The following is a 15112-nucleotide window of genomic DNA, read 5'->3' as shown; positions in this document are numbered from 1 at the left end:
GTGTGTGTGTGTGTGTGTGTGTGTGTGTGTGTATGTGTGTGTGCATCACTTTGTGTTATCAAAGCAATCTAAAATCAATCTCTTCTATTTCTCTGTTGTTCCTCAAGGACATAATATCCTTAAGGGAGTCATAAAAAGACAACGAGAATGGCTTTGTTATAGTTAAACCCATGCTCTGAAAATCCCTGATGTCCCCATGCATTATAACAGTGGAGTACATTTGACTTTTGCACCTCATGTATTTGAATACATTCTGGCATGTTGTCATATATTTTGTGTGATATATACTCTACTGCAGCTATATGTGAACTAAGCTATGTGTGGAATTTAAGGTAAGTATCTAACTAAATGAAATCTCAAAATATTTGCCATTATTTTGCTCATCACGATTACTGCATTTAAAATAAAAGTTGTGAATAATATTTCGCTACACTTCACACATACACTATATGTACAAAAGTATGTGGACATCCCCTTCAAATTAATGGATTCTTATATTGTGGCCCTTTCTAGTTTCAGCATGACAATGCCCCCATGCACAAAGCGAGCTCAATACAGAAATGGTTTGTCGAAATCGGTGTGGAAGAACTTTGACTCGCCTACACAAAGCCCTAACCTCTACCCCATTGATCACCTTTGGGATGAATTGGAATTCCAACTGGGAGCCAGTCCTAATCGCCCAACAATAGTTCCCGACCTCACTAATGCTCTTGTGGCTGAATAGAAGCAAGTCCCCGCAGCAATGTTGCAACATCTAGTGGAAAGCTTTCCCAGAAGATTGGAGGCTGTTATAGCAGGAAAGGGGGGGACCAACTCAATATGAATGCCCATGATTTTGGAATGAGATTTTTGACAAGCAGGTGTCCACATACTTTTGGTAAGTGAGTGGTGGATACTGGATATGGTATGAGACTATGAGTAAAGTGTAATTACATATCTCATCAGGCTCTTTTGTCACAATAACCGAGTAGGCAGCAGAGTTTCAACAACATGCCATGGCTCTTAAGTGACTGCAAAAAGTGTTCTCTCTCCACTGCTGACACAGTGGTTATGAACAATTACTGAAAAATGTGTCGGCTGACAATGAATAATGGATACAGGCTCAGCGCTGACCTCCTTGTGAATTTGGCTGTAAATAGAATCTTTATGGGGGTCCCTAAAAAGCAACTCCGAAAATAACTTGGCATTGCGTTGCTGTCGCCAGTAGTATTTCTCTTTAAGCTGCTCACAGTCAACTCTGCTGAGTTGGGCTTTGCATCATTGATGAGCAGCTGAAAGGCCCTCCACCCATTTTGGATACATGCATTGTATATCTCAATTTTCACTGTTGTGAACTAAGTTGAAGTTTATAGTTGACTACAGTTTTTACGTTAAACTGACATGAGTGATGAGAGACATAGCCACTGTACCTCTAAATCATGTGTCAAACTCATTCCATGGAGAGCTGAAGTACACCTTGTACACTATTGATTAATTAGGCCACTGATTAATAAGGAACTCCCCTCACCTGGTTGTCTAGGTCTTAATTGAAAGGAAAAACCAAAAACCCACAGACACTCGGCCCTCCATGGAATGAGTTTGACACCCCAGCTCTAAAGGTATGCATTGCCTGAGAAGAGCTACCCTGGCCTGATTTACAGGGCTGGGAATGAGAGGGAGAGTACAGGCTAGGGTTGAATGGCGGGAACCCAGTTACCAAGTTTAATGGGATTTACCGCCCATAACCATAAAACCAAATCAAATTTTATTTGTCACATGCATCGAATACAGTTATAGACCTTACTGTGAAATGCTTACTTACAAGCCCTTAACCAACAATGCAGTTAAGAAAGATAAGAAATTTACTAAATAAACAAAAGTAAAAAAGTAACACAATAAAATAACAATAACGAAGTAATATATAGAGGGGGTACCGGTACCGAGTCAATGTGTGGGGGTACAGGTACCACTCCCTTTTTCCGGGATAAATATCTGCTAAAAAAACTGTAAATTATAATACATTATGTATATGAACAGCATGGCATGAAATGGAACTGATAAATTATATGCAATGTCTAAAAATGGTTTCTCTCCAGCCTCTGTATGATGAATCATCAACGCTCAGGGTGTGGACAGACAGCTCATCTCAGTATGGAGTGCAGTTCACAATGCATGTAGACCTATCATCTCATCTCAAGTTTTTTTCTTTGTTTCAAGTGACCTACATTTGCTGCAGCATTGCCTACAGTAATATAAAGACCGAATAAACATGTAATTTACCCGTCGTGGTAGAGTCCGGACTGGGTAATGTTGCCAGACGCTCTGGACTGGGTACTGTTGCCAGACGCTCTGGACTGGGTACTGTTGCCAGACGCTCTGGACTGGGTACTGTTGCCGGACGCTCTGGACTGGGTACTGTTGCCGGACGCTCTGGACTGGGTACTGTTGCCGGACGCTCTGGACTGGGTACTGTTGCCGGACGCTCTGGACTGGGTACTGTAGCCGGACGCTCTGGACTGGGTACTGTTGCCAGACGCTCTGGACTGGGTACTGTAGCCGGACGCTCTGGACTGGGTTCTGTTGCCAGACGCTCTGGACTGGGTACTGTAGCCGGACGCTCTGGACTGGGTACTGTTGCTGGACGCTCTGGACTGGGTACTGTTGCCAGACGCTCTGGACTGGGTACTGTTGCCGGACGCTCTGGACTGGGTACTGTTGCCGGACGCTCTGGACTTGGTACTGTTGCCGGACGATCTGGACTTGGTACTGTTGCCGGACGCTCTGGACTGGGTACTGTTGCCGGACGATAAACAGCTGCCTCTAATTGAAAACCAATCTAGGCAACCATAGACATACATAAACACCTAGATAGTAAACGATCCCAAAAACCTACAAAACCCCTAGACAGTACAATAACAAATACATCACCCATGTCACACACTGACCTAACCAAAACAATAAAGAAAACAAAGAATACTCAGGTCAGGGTGTGACAATAGATAATCCTGTTCTATATTGATATATGTCCCTATATATAAACTCAGCAAAAAAAGAAACGTCCTCTCACTGTCAACTGCGTTTATTTTCAGCAAACCTAACATGTGTAAATATTTGTATGAACATAACAAGATTCAACAACTGAGACATAAACTGAACAAGTTCCACAGACATATGACTAACATAAATGGAATATTGTGTCCCTGAACAAAGGGGGGGGGGTCAAAATCAAAAGTAACAGTCAGTATCTGGTGTGGCCACCAGCTGCATTAAGTACTGCAGTGCATCTCCTCATCATGGACTGCACCAGATTTGCCAGTTCTTGCTGTGAGATGTTATCCCTCTCTTCCACCAAGGAACCTGCAAGGTCCCAGACATTTCTGGGGGGGAATGGCCCTAGCCCTCACCCTCCGACCCAACAGGTCCCAGACGTGCTCAATGGGATTGACATCCGGGATCTTCGCTGGCCATAGCAGAACACTGACATTCCTATCTTGCAGGAAATCACGCACAGAACGAGCAGTATGGCTGGTGGCGGGAGGGAGGATTATGTCTTCCCTGTAACGCACAGCGTTGAGATTTCCTACAATGACAACAAGCTCAGTCCGATGATGCTGTGACACGCCGCCCCAGACCATGAACGACCCTCCACCTTCAAATCGATCCTGCTCCAGAGTACATGCCTCAGTGTAACGCTCATTCCTTCAACGATAAACGCGAATCCGACCATCACCTCTGTTATGAAGTCACCGACTTCATAAATAAGTGCATTGTTGATGTCCTCCCTGCAGTGACTGTACATGCAGTGGGGAGAACAAGTATTTGATACACTGCCGAACACCAACCAACCAGTAAGAATTCCGGCTCTCACAGACCTGTTCGTTTTTCTTTAAGAAGCCCTCCTGTTCTCCACTTATTACCTGTATCAACTGCACATGTTTGAACTCGTTACCTGTATAAAAGACACCTGTCCACACACTCAATCAAACAGACTCCAACCTCTCCACAATGGCCAAGACCAGAGAGCTGTGTAAGGACATTAGGGATACAATTGTAGACCTGAACAAGGCTTGGATGGGCTACAGGACAATAGGCAAGCAGCTTGGTGAGAAGGCAACAAATGTTGGCGCAATTATAAGAAAATGGAAAAAGTTCAAGATGACGGTCAATCACCCTCGGTCTGGGGCTCCATGCAAGATCTCACCTCGTGGGGCATCAATGATCATGAGGAAGGTGAGGGATCAGCCCAGAACTACACGGCAGGACCTGGTCAATGACCTGAAGAGAGCTGGGACCACAGTCTCAAAGAAAACCATCAGTAACAAACTACGCCGTCATGGATTAAAATCCTGCAGCACACGCAAGGTCCCCCTGCTCAAGCCCGTTGAAGATGGGTCATGGCTGGGTTTTCCAGCATGACAACAACCCTAAACACACAGCCAGGGCAACTAAGGAGTGGTTCCGTAAGAAGCATCTCAAGGTCCTGGAGGGGCCTAGCCAGTCTCCAGACCTGAACCCAATAGAAAATCTTTGGTGGGAGCTGAAAGTCCATATTGCCCAGCGACAGCCCCGAAACCTGAAGGATCTGGAGAAGGTCTGTATGGGGGAGTGGGCCAAAATCCCTGCTGCAGTGTGTGCAAACCTGGTCAAGAACTACAGGAAACGTATGATCTCTGTAATTGCAAACATAGGTTTCTGTACCAAATATTAGGTTCTGCTTTTCTGATGTATCAAAAACTTATGTCATGCAAGAAAATGCTAATTAATTACTTAAAAATCATACAATGTGATTTTCTGGATTTTTGTACCGATGATAAAAATTACAGACCTCTACATGCTTTGTAAGTAGGAAAACCTGCAAAATCGGCAGTGTATCAAATACTTGTTCTCCCCACTGTACATACCCCAACCAGAAGCCATGGATTACAGCTAACATCCGCACTGAGCTAAAGGGTAGAGCTGCCACTTTCAAGGAGCGGGACTCTTAACCCGGAAGCTTATAAGAAATCCCGCTATGATCTCCAGCAAACCATCAAACAGGCAAAGAGTCAATACAGGACTAATATCGAATCGTATTACACCGGCTCCAATGCTCGTCCCATGTGGCAGGGCTTGCAAACTATTACAGACTACAAAGAAAAGCACAGTCGAGAGCTACCCCCAGTGACACAAGCCTACCAGACGAGCTAAATTACTTCTATGCTCGCTGGCAGGCAAGTAACACTGAAACCTGCATGAGAGCATCAGCTGTTCTGGACGACTGCGTGATCACACTCTCCACAGCTGATGTGAGTAAGACCTTTAAACAGGTCAACATTCACAAGGCTGCAGGGCCAGACGGATTACCAGGATGTGTACTCTGAGCATGCGCTGAACAACTGGCAAGTGTCTTCACTGACATTTTCAACCTCTCCCTGTCTGAGTCTATAATACCAACATGTTTCAAGTAGACCACCACAGTCCCTGTGCACAAGAACACTAAGGTAAGCTGCTTAAATGACTACCAACCCAACCCGTAGCACTCACGTCTGTAGCCATGAAATGCTTTGAACGACTGGTCATGGCTCACATCAGCACCATTATCCCAGAAACCCTAGACATACTCCAAATGGCATACTGCCCTAACAGATCCACAGATGATGAAATCTCTATTGCATTCCACACTGTCCTTTCCCACCTGGACGAAAGGAATACCTTTGTGACGATGCTGTTCATTGACTACAGCTCAGCGTTCAACACCATAGTGCACTCAAAGGTCATCACTGATCTAAGGACCCTGGGATTAACACCTCCCTCTGCAGGTGGTAAGGATAGGTAACAACACATCTGCCACACTGATCTTGAACACGGGGGCCCCTCAGGGGTGCGTGCTCAGTCCCCTCCTGTACTCCTGTTCACTCATGACTGCACGGCCAGGCACGACTACAACACCATCATTAAATTTGCAGATGACACAGCACTGGTAGGCCTGATCACCGACAATGACGAGACAGCATATAGGGAGGAGGTCAGAGACCTGGCTGTGTGGTGCCAGGACAACAACCATCTCCCTCAACGTGATCAAAACAAAGAAGATGATTGTGGACTACAGGAAAAGGAGGACCGAGCATGCCCCCATTCTCATCGATGGGGCTGTAGTGGAGCAGATTGAGAGCTTGATCTCCGACCGCAAGACACTACAAAGGCTAGTGCGTATGGCCCAGTATATCACTGGGGAAAAGCTTCCTGCCATCCAGGACCTCTATGCCAGGCAGTGTCAGAGGAAGGCCCTAAAAGTTGTCAAAGACTCCAGCCACTAGTCATAGACTGATCTCTCTGCTACCGCACTGCAAGCGGTACTGGAGCGCCAAGTCTCGGTCCAAGAGGCTTCTAAACAGCTTCTACCCCCAATCCGTAAGACTCCTGAACAGCTAATCAAAAGGCTACCCCGACTATTTGCATTGCACCCCCCCACCCCCTTTTACGCTGCTGCTACTCTCTGTTATTATCTATGCACACTCACTTTAATAACTACATTTACATTTAAGTCATTTAGCAGACGCTCTTATCCAGAGCGACTTACAAATTGGTGCATTCACCTTATGACATCCAGTGGAACAGTCACTTTACAATAGTGCATCTAAATCTTAAAGGGGGGGGTGAGAGGGATTACTTATCCTATCCTAGGTATTCCTTAAAGAGGTGGGGTTTCAGGTGTCTCCGGAAGGTGGTGATTCTACGACATGTACATATTTCCTCAATTATCTCGACTAACCAGTGCCCCGCACATTCACTCTGTACCAGTACCCCCTGTAAATAGCCTCGCCATTGTTATTTTACTGCTGCTCTTTAATTATTTGTTACTTTTATTTCCTATTTGTATTTTTTGTAGTTTTTTTATGACGTTTTTTAAACTGCATTGTTGGTTAGGGCTTGTAAGTAAGCATTTCACTGTAAGGTGTTACACCTGTTGTATTCGGCGCATGTGACAAATAAAATTTGATTTGATTTGATAATACCCCATAATGACAAAGCAAAAACTTTCTGCAAAAAAAAAACACTACTAAAGGACACCAATAAGAAGAAGAGACTTGCTTGGGCCAAGAATAACAAGCAATGGACATTAGACCGATGTAAATCTGTTCTTTGGTCTGATGAGTCCAAATTTGCGATTTTTTGTTACAACTGCCGTGTCTTTGTGAGACGCAGAGTAGGTGAACGGATGATCTCTGCATGTGTGGTTCCCACCGTGAAGCATGGAGGAGGAGGTGTGATGGTGTGCGGGTGCTTTGCTTGTGACACTCTCTGTGATTTATTTAGAATTCAAGGCACACTTAACCAGCATGACTACCACAGCATTCTGCAGCGATACGGCATCCCATCTGGTTTGGGCTTAGTGGGACTATCATTAATTTTCCAACAGGATAATGACCCAACACACCTCCAAGCTGTACGGGGCTATTTGACCAAGAAGGAGAGTGATGGAATGCTGCATCAGGATGACCTGGCCTCCACAACCACCCGACCTCAACCCAATTGAGATGGTTCTTTATGAGTCAGACTGCAGAGTGAAGGAAAAGCAGACAAGTGCTCAGCATATGTGGGAACTCGTTCAAGACTGTTGGAAAAGCATTCCAAGTGAAGATGGTTGAGAGAATGAGAGTGATGGAGTGCTGCATCAGATGACCTGGCCTCCATGAGTGTGCAAAGTTGTGACCAAGGCAAAGATGACTACTTTGAAGAATCTAAAATACATATACTTTTTTGGTTACTACATGATTCCTTACAGTATGTGTTATTTCTTAGTTTTTATGTCTTCACTATTATTCTACAATGTAGAAAATAGTAAAAAATTAAGAAAAGCCCTTATTCAGTAGATGCATCCAAACTTTTGACTGGTACTGTATATATACAGTTGAAGTCGGAAGATACATACTATACCTTAGCCAAATATATTTAATCTCAGTTTATCACAATTCCTGACATTTAATCTGAGTAAAAAATGATCTGTCTTTGGTCAGTTACGATCACCACTTTATTTTAAGAATGTGAAATGTCTGTAACGTTCTGGCCTTAGTTATGTCTTTGTTTTAGTATGGTCAGGGCGTGAGTTGGGTGGGTTGTCTATGTTTCTTTTTCTATGTTGTGTTTTGCGTTTGGCCTGGTATGGTTCTCAATCAGAGGCAGGTGTCGTTAGTTGTCTCTGATTGAGAATCATACTTAGGTAGCCTGGTTTCACTTTTGAGTGGGTGGTGAATATTTTCTGTTATGTGTATGTCACCTTTCAGAACTGTTTCGTTTCATTTCTCCTTTGTTATTTTGTTTAGTGTTCTCGGTTTAATAAATATATGATGAACACTTACCACTCTGCGCTTTGGTCCTCACCTCATGACGAGCGTCACAATGTCCGAATAATAGTAGAGGGAATGATTTCTTTCCGCTTTCTTTGACGTTGTTGTCCTTAAGCCATTTTGCCACAAGTTTGTGGTCACTGTTCATTTGGAAGACCCCTTTGCGACCAAGCTTTAACTTCCTGACTTCATGATGCCATCTATTTTGTGAAGTGCACCAGTCCCTCCTGCAGCAAAGCACACCCACAACATGATGCTGCCACCGCCGTGCTTCATGGTTGGGATGGTGTTCTTCTGCTTGCAAGCCCCCCCCCCCCTTTTTCCTCCAAACGTTACAATGGTCATTATGGCCAAACAGTTATATTTTTGTTTCATCAGATCAGAGGACATTTCTCCAAAAAGTATGATCTTTGTCCCCATGTGCAGTTGCAAACCGTAGTCTAGCAGTATGACAGCTGCGTGGTCCCATGGTGTTTATACTTGCGTACTATTGTTTGTACAGATGAATGTGGTAACTTCAGGTGTTTGGAAATTGCTCCCAAGGATGAACTAGACTTGTGGAGGTCTACCATTTTTTTCTGAGTTCTTGGCTGATTTCTTTTGATTTTCACATAATATCAAGCAAAGAGGCACTGAGTTTGAAGGTAGACCTTGAAATACATCCTCAGGTAGACCTCCAATTGACTCAAATGATGTCAATTAGCCTATCAGATGCTCCTATAGCCATGACATAATTTTCTGGAATTTTCCAAGGTGTTTAAAGGCACAGTCAACTTAGTGTATGTAAACTTCTGACCCACTGTAATTGTGATAAAGTGAATTGTAAGTGAAATAATCTGTCTGTAAACAATTGTTGGAAAAATCACTAGTGTCATGCACAAAGTAGATGTCCTAAACCAACTTGCCAAAACTATAGTTTGTTAACAAGAAAGTTGTGGAGTTGTTGAAAAACAAGTTTTAATGACTCCAACCTAAGTGTATGTAAACTTCCGACTTCAACTGTATTATCCCTGTATGTAATGTAATGTAATATTTACAGGATGTATTGTATAACGGCACAATCATTTGGTCTTTTTTGGGCTTGGGCTCATTAAATGTATTTAATGTATGGCTCATCAGGCTCAGGTAGCATCAGGCTTGAATTTTCTATCCGTCAAAGGGTGTACTAGAGGCGAAGTCAGCTGCAGGAGTGCAGAGTAATGTTAACAGGTGCACTTTTATTTTCGTTCCAAAAACGAGAGCACTACATAAATCAAGCGCGCTCAAAACACGGAACATAACAAAAGTAAAGCGCGTAAATAAAACACCACAATAACATGAAACAATTACACACAAATACATGATGGGAACCAGAGGGTTAACTACAAGTAGATCGATTGGGGAAATGAAAACCAGGTGTGTATGGAACAAGACAAAACAAATGGACATATGAAAAATGGAGCGGCGATGGCTAGAAAGCCAGTGACGTCGAACGCCGAATGCCGCCTGAACAAGGAAAGGAGAATGCCGCCCGAACAAGGAGAGGAGAACGCCGCCCGAACAAGGAGAGGAGAACGCCGCCCGAACAAGGAGAGGAGAACGCCGCCTGAACAAGGAGAGGAGAACGCCGCCCGAACAAGGAGAGGAGCCGACTTCAGCGGAAGTCGTGACACAATCAAAGCTTGAGTCAATTCCAAACATAGGCCTATTTATATGCTTTATAATACTTTTGAATGACACTGGTTTTGGCCGGAAATTCCTGGGTTACCTGGCAGAAAAGTGATTTATTCTCAAAATGGAACATTTGTAAAATACTAGGAAAATATTTAACGCTAGTACAGGCATGGTGTAGGAATAACATGGAAGGGATGGATGGAAACGTCATGAAGACCGAGAACTAACATCAATCTCCTTTTAGTCTAAACTAAACAGACAATTGGCAACTTTGGTGATAAAATGTTAATAACAAATGAAAAATTGTCATGATGTTTAGTAATTAAAGTTTATTGGGAAACCCTAGGACAGGCGGTGTGAGGAATACTTTCACCCAAGGAGTTCTATGGACACTTTGATTGATTTTACAGAGACAAAAGGTGATGTAAGCATAATGAATAGTGTGGTTATGGAGGCAGATTCTGTCTTGTGTTAAAAAAATGGCCTTTTACTTCACATTAGGCCTAGGCGTATGCGAGTGTGTGTGGGTGCATGCCTGTCGTTCTGCCTGCCTGTGTGTGCATGCACGTGTACTGAATTAATCAGTGTGTATGCGTGGTTGTGTGTGTTTTCCTACTGATGGATTTGTATATATCTCAGTGGTCTTGTATTAGTTTCCTATTGATATCCACTCTTTCTGAAGTTGACATGAAGGGGTCTCATCTCCCCTGATACTGCCCTTGCTGAGAGCTTCTTCAGGTATCTATTCCAAACAGATCAATGTCTGGAGACCAAGGCTTCTATTGTGGCATTTCATCTTAGGACACTTCTTCATCTTGATTGACAACCTTGATCAAATATTAACTCCAAAAATGAATTGTTTGGAAAATACTCCTCTCTATGGACTTAGAGGAGAGACACTGTCAAGTTCTTTCAGTGACCTCTGCAAGTTAAATATATTTTTATTTATTTTTTATTTCACCTTTGTTTAACCAGGTAGGCTAGTTTAGTTCTCATTTGCAACTGCGACCTGGCCAAGATAAAGCATAGCAGTGTGAACAGACAACACAGAGTTACACATGGAGTAAACAATTAACAAGTCAATAACACAGTAGAAAAAAAGGAGAGTCTATATACATTGTGTGCAAAAGGCATGAGGAGGTAGGTGAATAATTACAATTTTGCAGATTAACACTGGAGTGATAAATGATCAGATGGTCATGTACAGGTAGAGATATTGGTGTGCAAAAGAGCAGAAAAGTAAATAAATAAAAACAGTATGGGGATGAGGTAGTTAAAAATGGGTGGGCTATTTACCGATAGACTATGTACAGCTGCAGCGATCGGTTAGCTGCTCAGATAGCAGATGTTTGAAGTTGGTGAGGGAGATAAAAGTCTCCAACTTCAGCGATTTTTGCAATTTGTCCCAGTCACAGGCAGCAGAGTACTGGAACAAAAGGCGGCCAAATATAAGGTAACTGGGTTGAAATTATTAATCAAGTGTGTATTTTACTTACATTTATTGTGCCAATTATCCTTGAGTAAACTTTGCTGATACTAGAGTAATCAGAATGCTAAAGATGTTCTGACACAGTCTCTCACTAGCACAATGAGTGAGGCACTGAGGAGACCTTGGTTAAAATGTTTTCTAAATGACCAATTGAACAGACTGGTATTCATGCAGGCAGTAACATGCCACAAATCAATTAATAGCCATGAAAAGCAGTTTTCTACAAAAGGCAGCTGTGATTCCCAAAAATGTGTGGTTAATGAATAATGACACACCAGGAGAAAATACATTGACACACTGTAATAAGCACTCAATTAAGTCATTTGAAATGAAGCAAGCTATTTACCAAATATATCTGTTTCTGTTTAAATGGATGTCCTTCTCGTATTTCCAGCAATAAATCGCAGACAGAATTTTATTTTGGGCAAATTATGCATGGGAAATCAAGTACATTTTTATAGTTTCATCGAATAATTAGTGTGACATTTATACTGCATAATTGTTAAAGATGTCAAACCTGTCCTCCAGTCTACTGCCATCATGACTTTGAGCGTAAAGTTTGCAGTCATACCTATGTTTCTGATACTTAGTGGGCAGATGAATGCTGTGTTTCAACAGTTTAGCTTGGCACCATTGCAAATTCATTCACAGGGTTAAAAACAACACTTGTCTTCTGTGTGTGTGTGTGTGTGTGTGTGTGTGTGTGTGTGTGTGTGTGTGTGTGTGTGTGTGTGTGTGTGTGTGTGTGTGTGTGTGTGTGTGTGTGTGTGTGTGTGTGTGTGTGTGTGTGTGTGTGTGTGTGTGTGTGTGTGTGTGTGTGTGTGTGTGTGTGTGTGTGTGTGTGTGTTTTAGAGCATGGATTAAGGAAAGAGCACAACCCTCTTTGTCATGTTCTCACTCCACTCACTAAATGCTTCTCTCCAGGACAGAGATGGGTTGATAAGAGATTGCTTTCCCCTGGCATATCAGCCCTCTCAGCTCACCCATAAGTCTGCCTGGCTGCCTGGTCATGGCAGTGCCACCTTCCTCCTCCCCCTAACCTCCACTCTTCTCCACTCTCCTCCATCTTATCCCTTGTGAAATGGATTCACTCAGTTCATCCCACGGTCCCCTGTGTGCATTAGGAGATATAATGCCCCAGAATGCTCTGTTATTTTTGGTGGGACTTGCTTTTTTTGTGTGTGTTTGTATGTGTGTGTGTTTGGTTGTAATCTCTGTGGAAATTGCATTCTTCTCCCATGCATTGCATGAACAGCTGCAAGTGCAATTTTTTGTGGTTGCCGTTGAGTACTTCTACAGTATGTACGATCGTACTTTGTTCTCTGTGCCCAAGCTGCCCCTTGTTGCATTACAGACAAACAAGGAGAGAGGGAGAGAGAGGTGGAGAGAGAGAGAGGTGGAGGGAGAGAGAGAGCAAGAGAGGAGGTGGAGGAAAGAGAGGTGGAGAGAGAGAGATGTTGCATTACAGGCGAATGAAGAGAGAAGTGGAGAGAGAGAGAGAGAGAGAGAGAGAGAGAGGAGGAGGAGTGAGCCGGTGAGAGAGGGGTGTTAGATGGATACACTCAAACAAAGAGCAGGGACTGAGGGAACACTCTTTGTTTTGTAATGTGTGCTTTTATAGTTCATTTCTTCCCACACACCCTGGATTTCTGATAATGTCACATTGGGAGCAGGGTAATCACAGCTCTCGCCTGATATCTCCTCCATCACACAGTCCACTGAGGCTTTTTACTGGAGATGGGAAGGCACTTAAACCTATTTCTCTCTGGAGCTCAAAGAGACTTGGGCACCTAATGGAATCTTCTTCCCCCTAATCCAGGGCATTCTTCACATGTGCTTAAAAGCAAAATGTTTACTTGTGGACAATTGTTATCCCAGTTTAAGTGGCAGCTTTCTGTGAGCCCATGTAATTCACCTCTGTCAATATTCTTCACAGCCAAATGCCCTCGGTGAAGTATTTTACCCTCAAATAGTCTCATTTTCAGTTGGTATAAACACTTTAAGATGCTTTTCAAACAGTTTACTGCTTATTGGTCTATTTAACATCATCCAACTATTTTTAATAGAATGGAATCCGCTTTGTTTTGTTATTTATGTTATAAATTCAATGGACTCTGTAGATAGAATTCTCAGATGTGGTACACAGCCTAACATGTCCTGGTTGCTGTGCCTTCAGGGCCTGTGACTCTCTGGGGCCAGGGTAGAAATCCCATTAACAGCATCTGTGCATCTTAGTACCAACACCAGTACACACCAGTCCACTCTGTGGCCTCACCAGACTTGCATATTGCACCAAATATACACACGAGCCAGGGCCAGGTGGACTTCATGCTCTCTCTCATACAAAAACATATTTATGGCCAAAGCAAAAGGGGAATACTTCCTTCTCAAAGAAAGGCTGTAAAGATAATGTTCTCTTCATCACCTGATAGGAAATTAGGATTTAAGTGAAAGATGTGTTGCTCTCTTTTTCCTGGTTGTTTACTATGGGATATATGGGATTTTTACTATGCATACGGCCCCTTTTCCATTTGAACAATCCTCTATGAATATTTATGAACATTATTCTAGATACAGGTCTGCTCCTCCACTGTAGCAATTCTTCACAATTGTGCGTTTGTGTTTCATTCTATGATCCATTGTTTTATTGTTATGAACACGACATGAAAGTGTTTCGATTTGTGCAAGGAATCAAATGTTGTTGTAGCTTACAGGCATGTCTAGCATGGCCACTAGGGTATCCATCACTTCCCCCCCCTCTGTCATTGTAACATCCACCAACAAAAATGTCCTTTAAAGTTAAATGTCACATGAAATGAGAATCTATATATGAGTTCTGTCTGAGATTTTGTTGTTTTGTGACTTGTGCATCTTGTAACCCTGCTGGTCATTTGTCTCCCCAAGGTGGCCGTGACATTTGCTTTGGGGTCAGAAGTTCAACAGGAGACCACAAATGACTTCAGCCAAATTGGTAAACCTTTCCTAATGGGCACCGTTGCACTGGGTAAGAACGAACATACACTACTCTATTTGTGAGTTCCTCCTACTCCACCTCCATGACATAGAACAAAAACACATAGTGAGGGAGAACAGAACACAGATGACTGTCCCCTCTTAGACATTTGAAGAATGTCAAGAAGAGAGAAAAACATTGCTTTATGTTGCCATAGGTATGTGGAGAAGTGCTGGAGGTTGGAGAGGATCCCTTGCAGTGGTAATTGTGAGGAGAGTTGTATGTTTCCTGAATAGTTAATGGAGGTGCTTGGATAACCCTGACTGTCGCTCTGACAGTGGATGTGGGAGCAGATGGAGCGAGTGGAAATCACACTCTTCTTTCTCTCCTGCCTTCACCCTCTCTATTTCTTTCGCTCGCTCTCTCTCTCTCTCTCTCTCTGTCTCTCTCTCTCTCATTTGTCTCTATGTCTCGCCCCCTCGCTCTCTCACGTCTCTTCGTCTCATCCCCCCTCTCTCTCTCCATCTCTCTCTTTATCATTTGTCTCTTCGTCTCCCTCTCTCTCTCTCTCTCTCTCTCTCTCTCTCTCTCTCTCTCTCTCTCTCTCTCTCAATCATCTCTGTCCCGCCCCCACCACTCTCTCACTCTCTCTCGTCCCTTCGTCTCGTCCTCTCTCTCTCTCTCTCTCTCTCTCTCTCTCTCTCTCTCTCT

At 43.3% G+C, this 15112-nt stretch overlaps 1 protein-coding gene across 3 annotated transcripts in view; it reads left to right on the top strand.

Moving 5' to 3' along the window:
- Positions 1-15112, top strand: part of si:ch211-51h4.2 — a 113880-nt gene that overhangs the window by 58244 nt on the left and 40524 nt on the right. For all 3 annotated transcript variants that reach the window (XM_046300757.1, XM_046300756.1, XM_046300755.1), the window contains one exon: positions 14353-14452. In XM_046300757.1, coding sequence (XP_046156713.1) covers positions 14353-14452 — 100 coding nt within the window. The remainder of the gene's footprint in view (positions 1-14352; positions 14453-15112) is intronic.

This window comes from Oncorhynchus gorbuscha, linkage group LG15, assembly GCF_021184085.1.
Source record: "Oncorhynchus gorbuscha isolate QuinsamMale2020 ecotype Even-year linkage group LG15, OgorEven_v1.0, whole genome shotgun sequence".
In the NCBI taxonomy this organism is placed as follows: Eukaryota; Metazoa; Chordata; class Actinopteri; order Salmoniformes; family Salmonidae; genus Oncorhynchus; species Oncorhynchus gorbuscha.
Note: the sequence above shows the minus strand (reverse complement) of the source record. Positions and strands in the feature narration are given on the sequence as shown.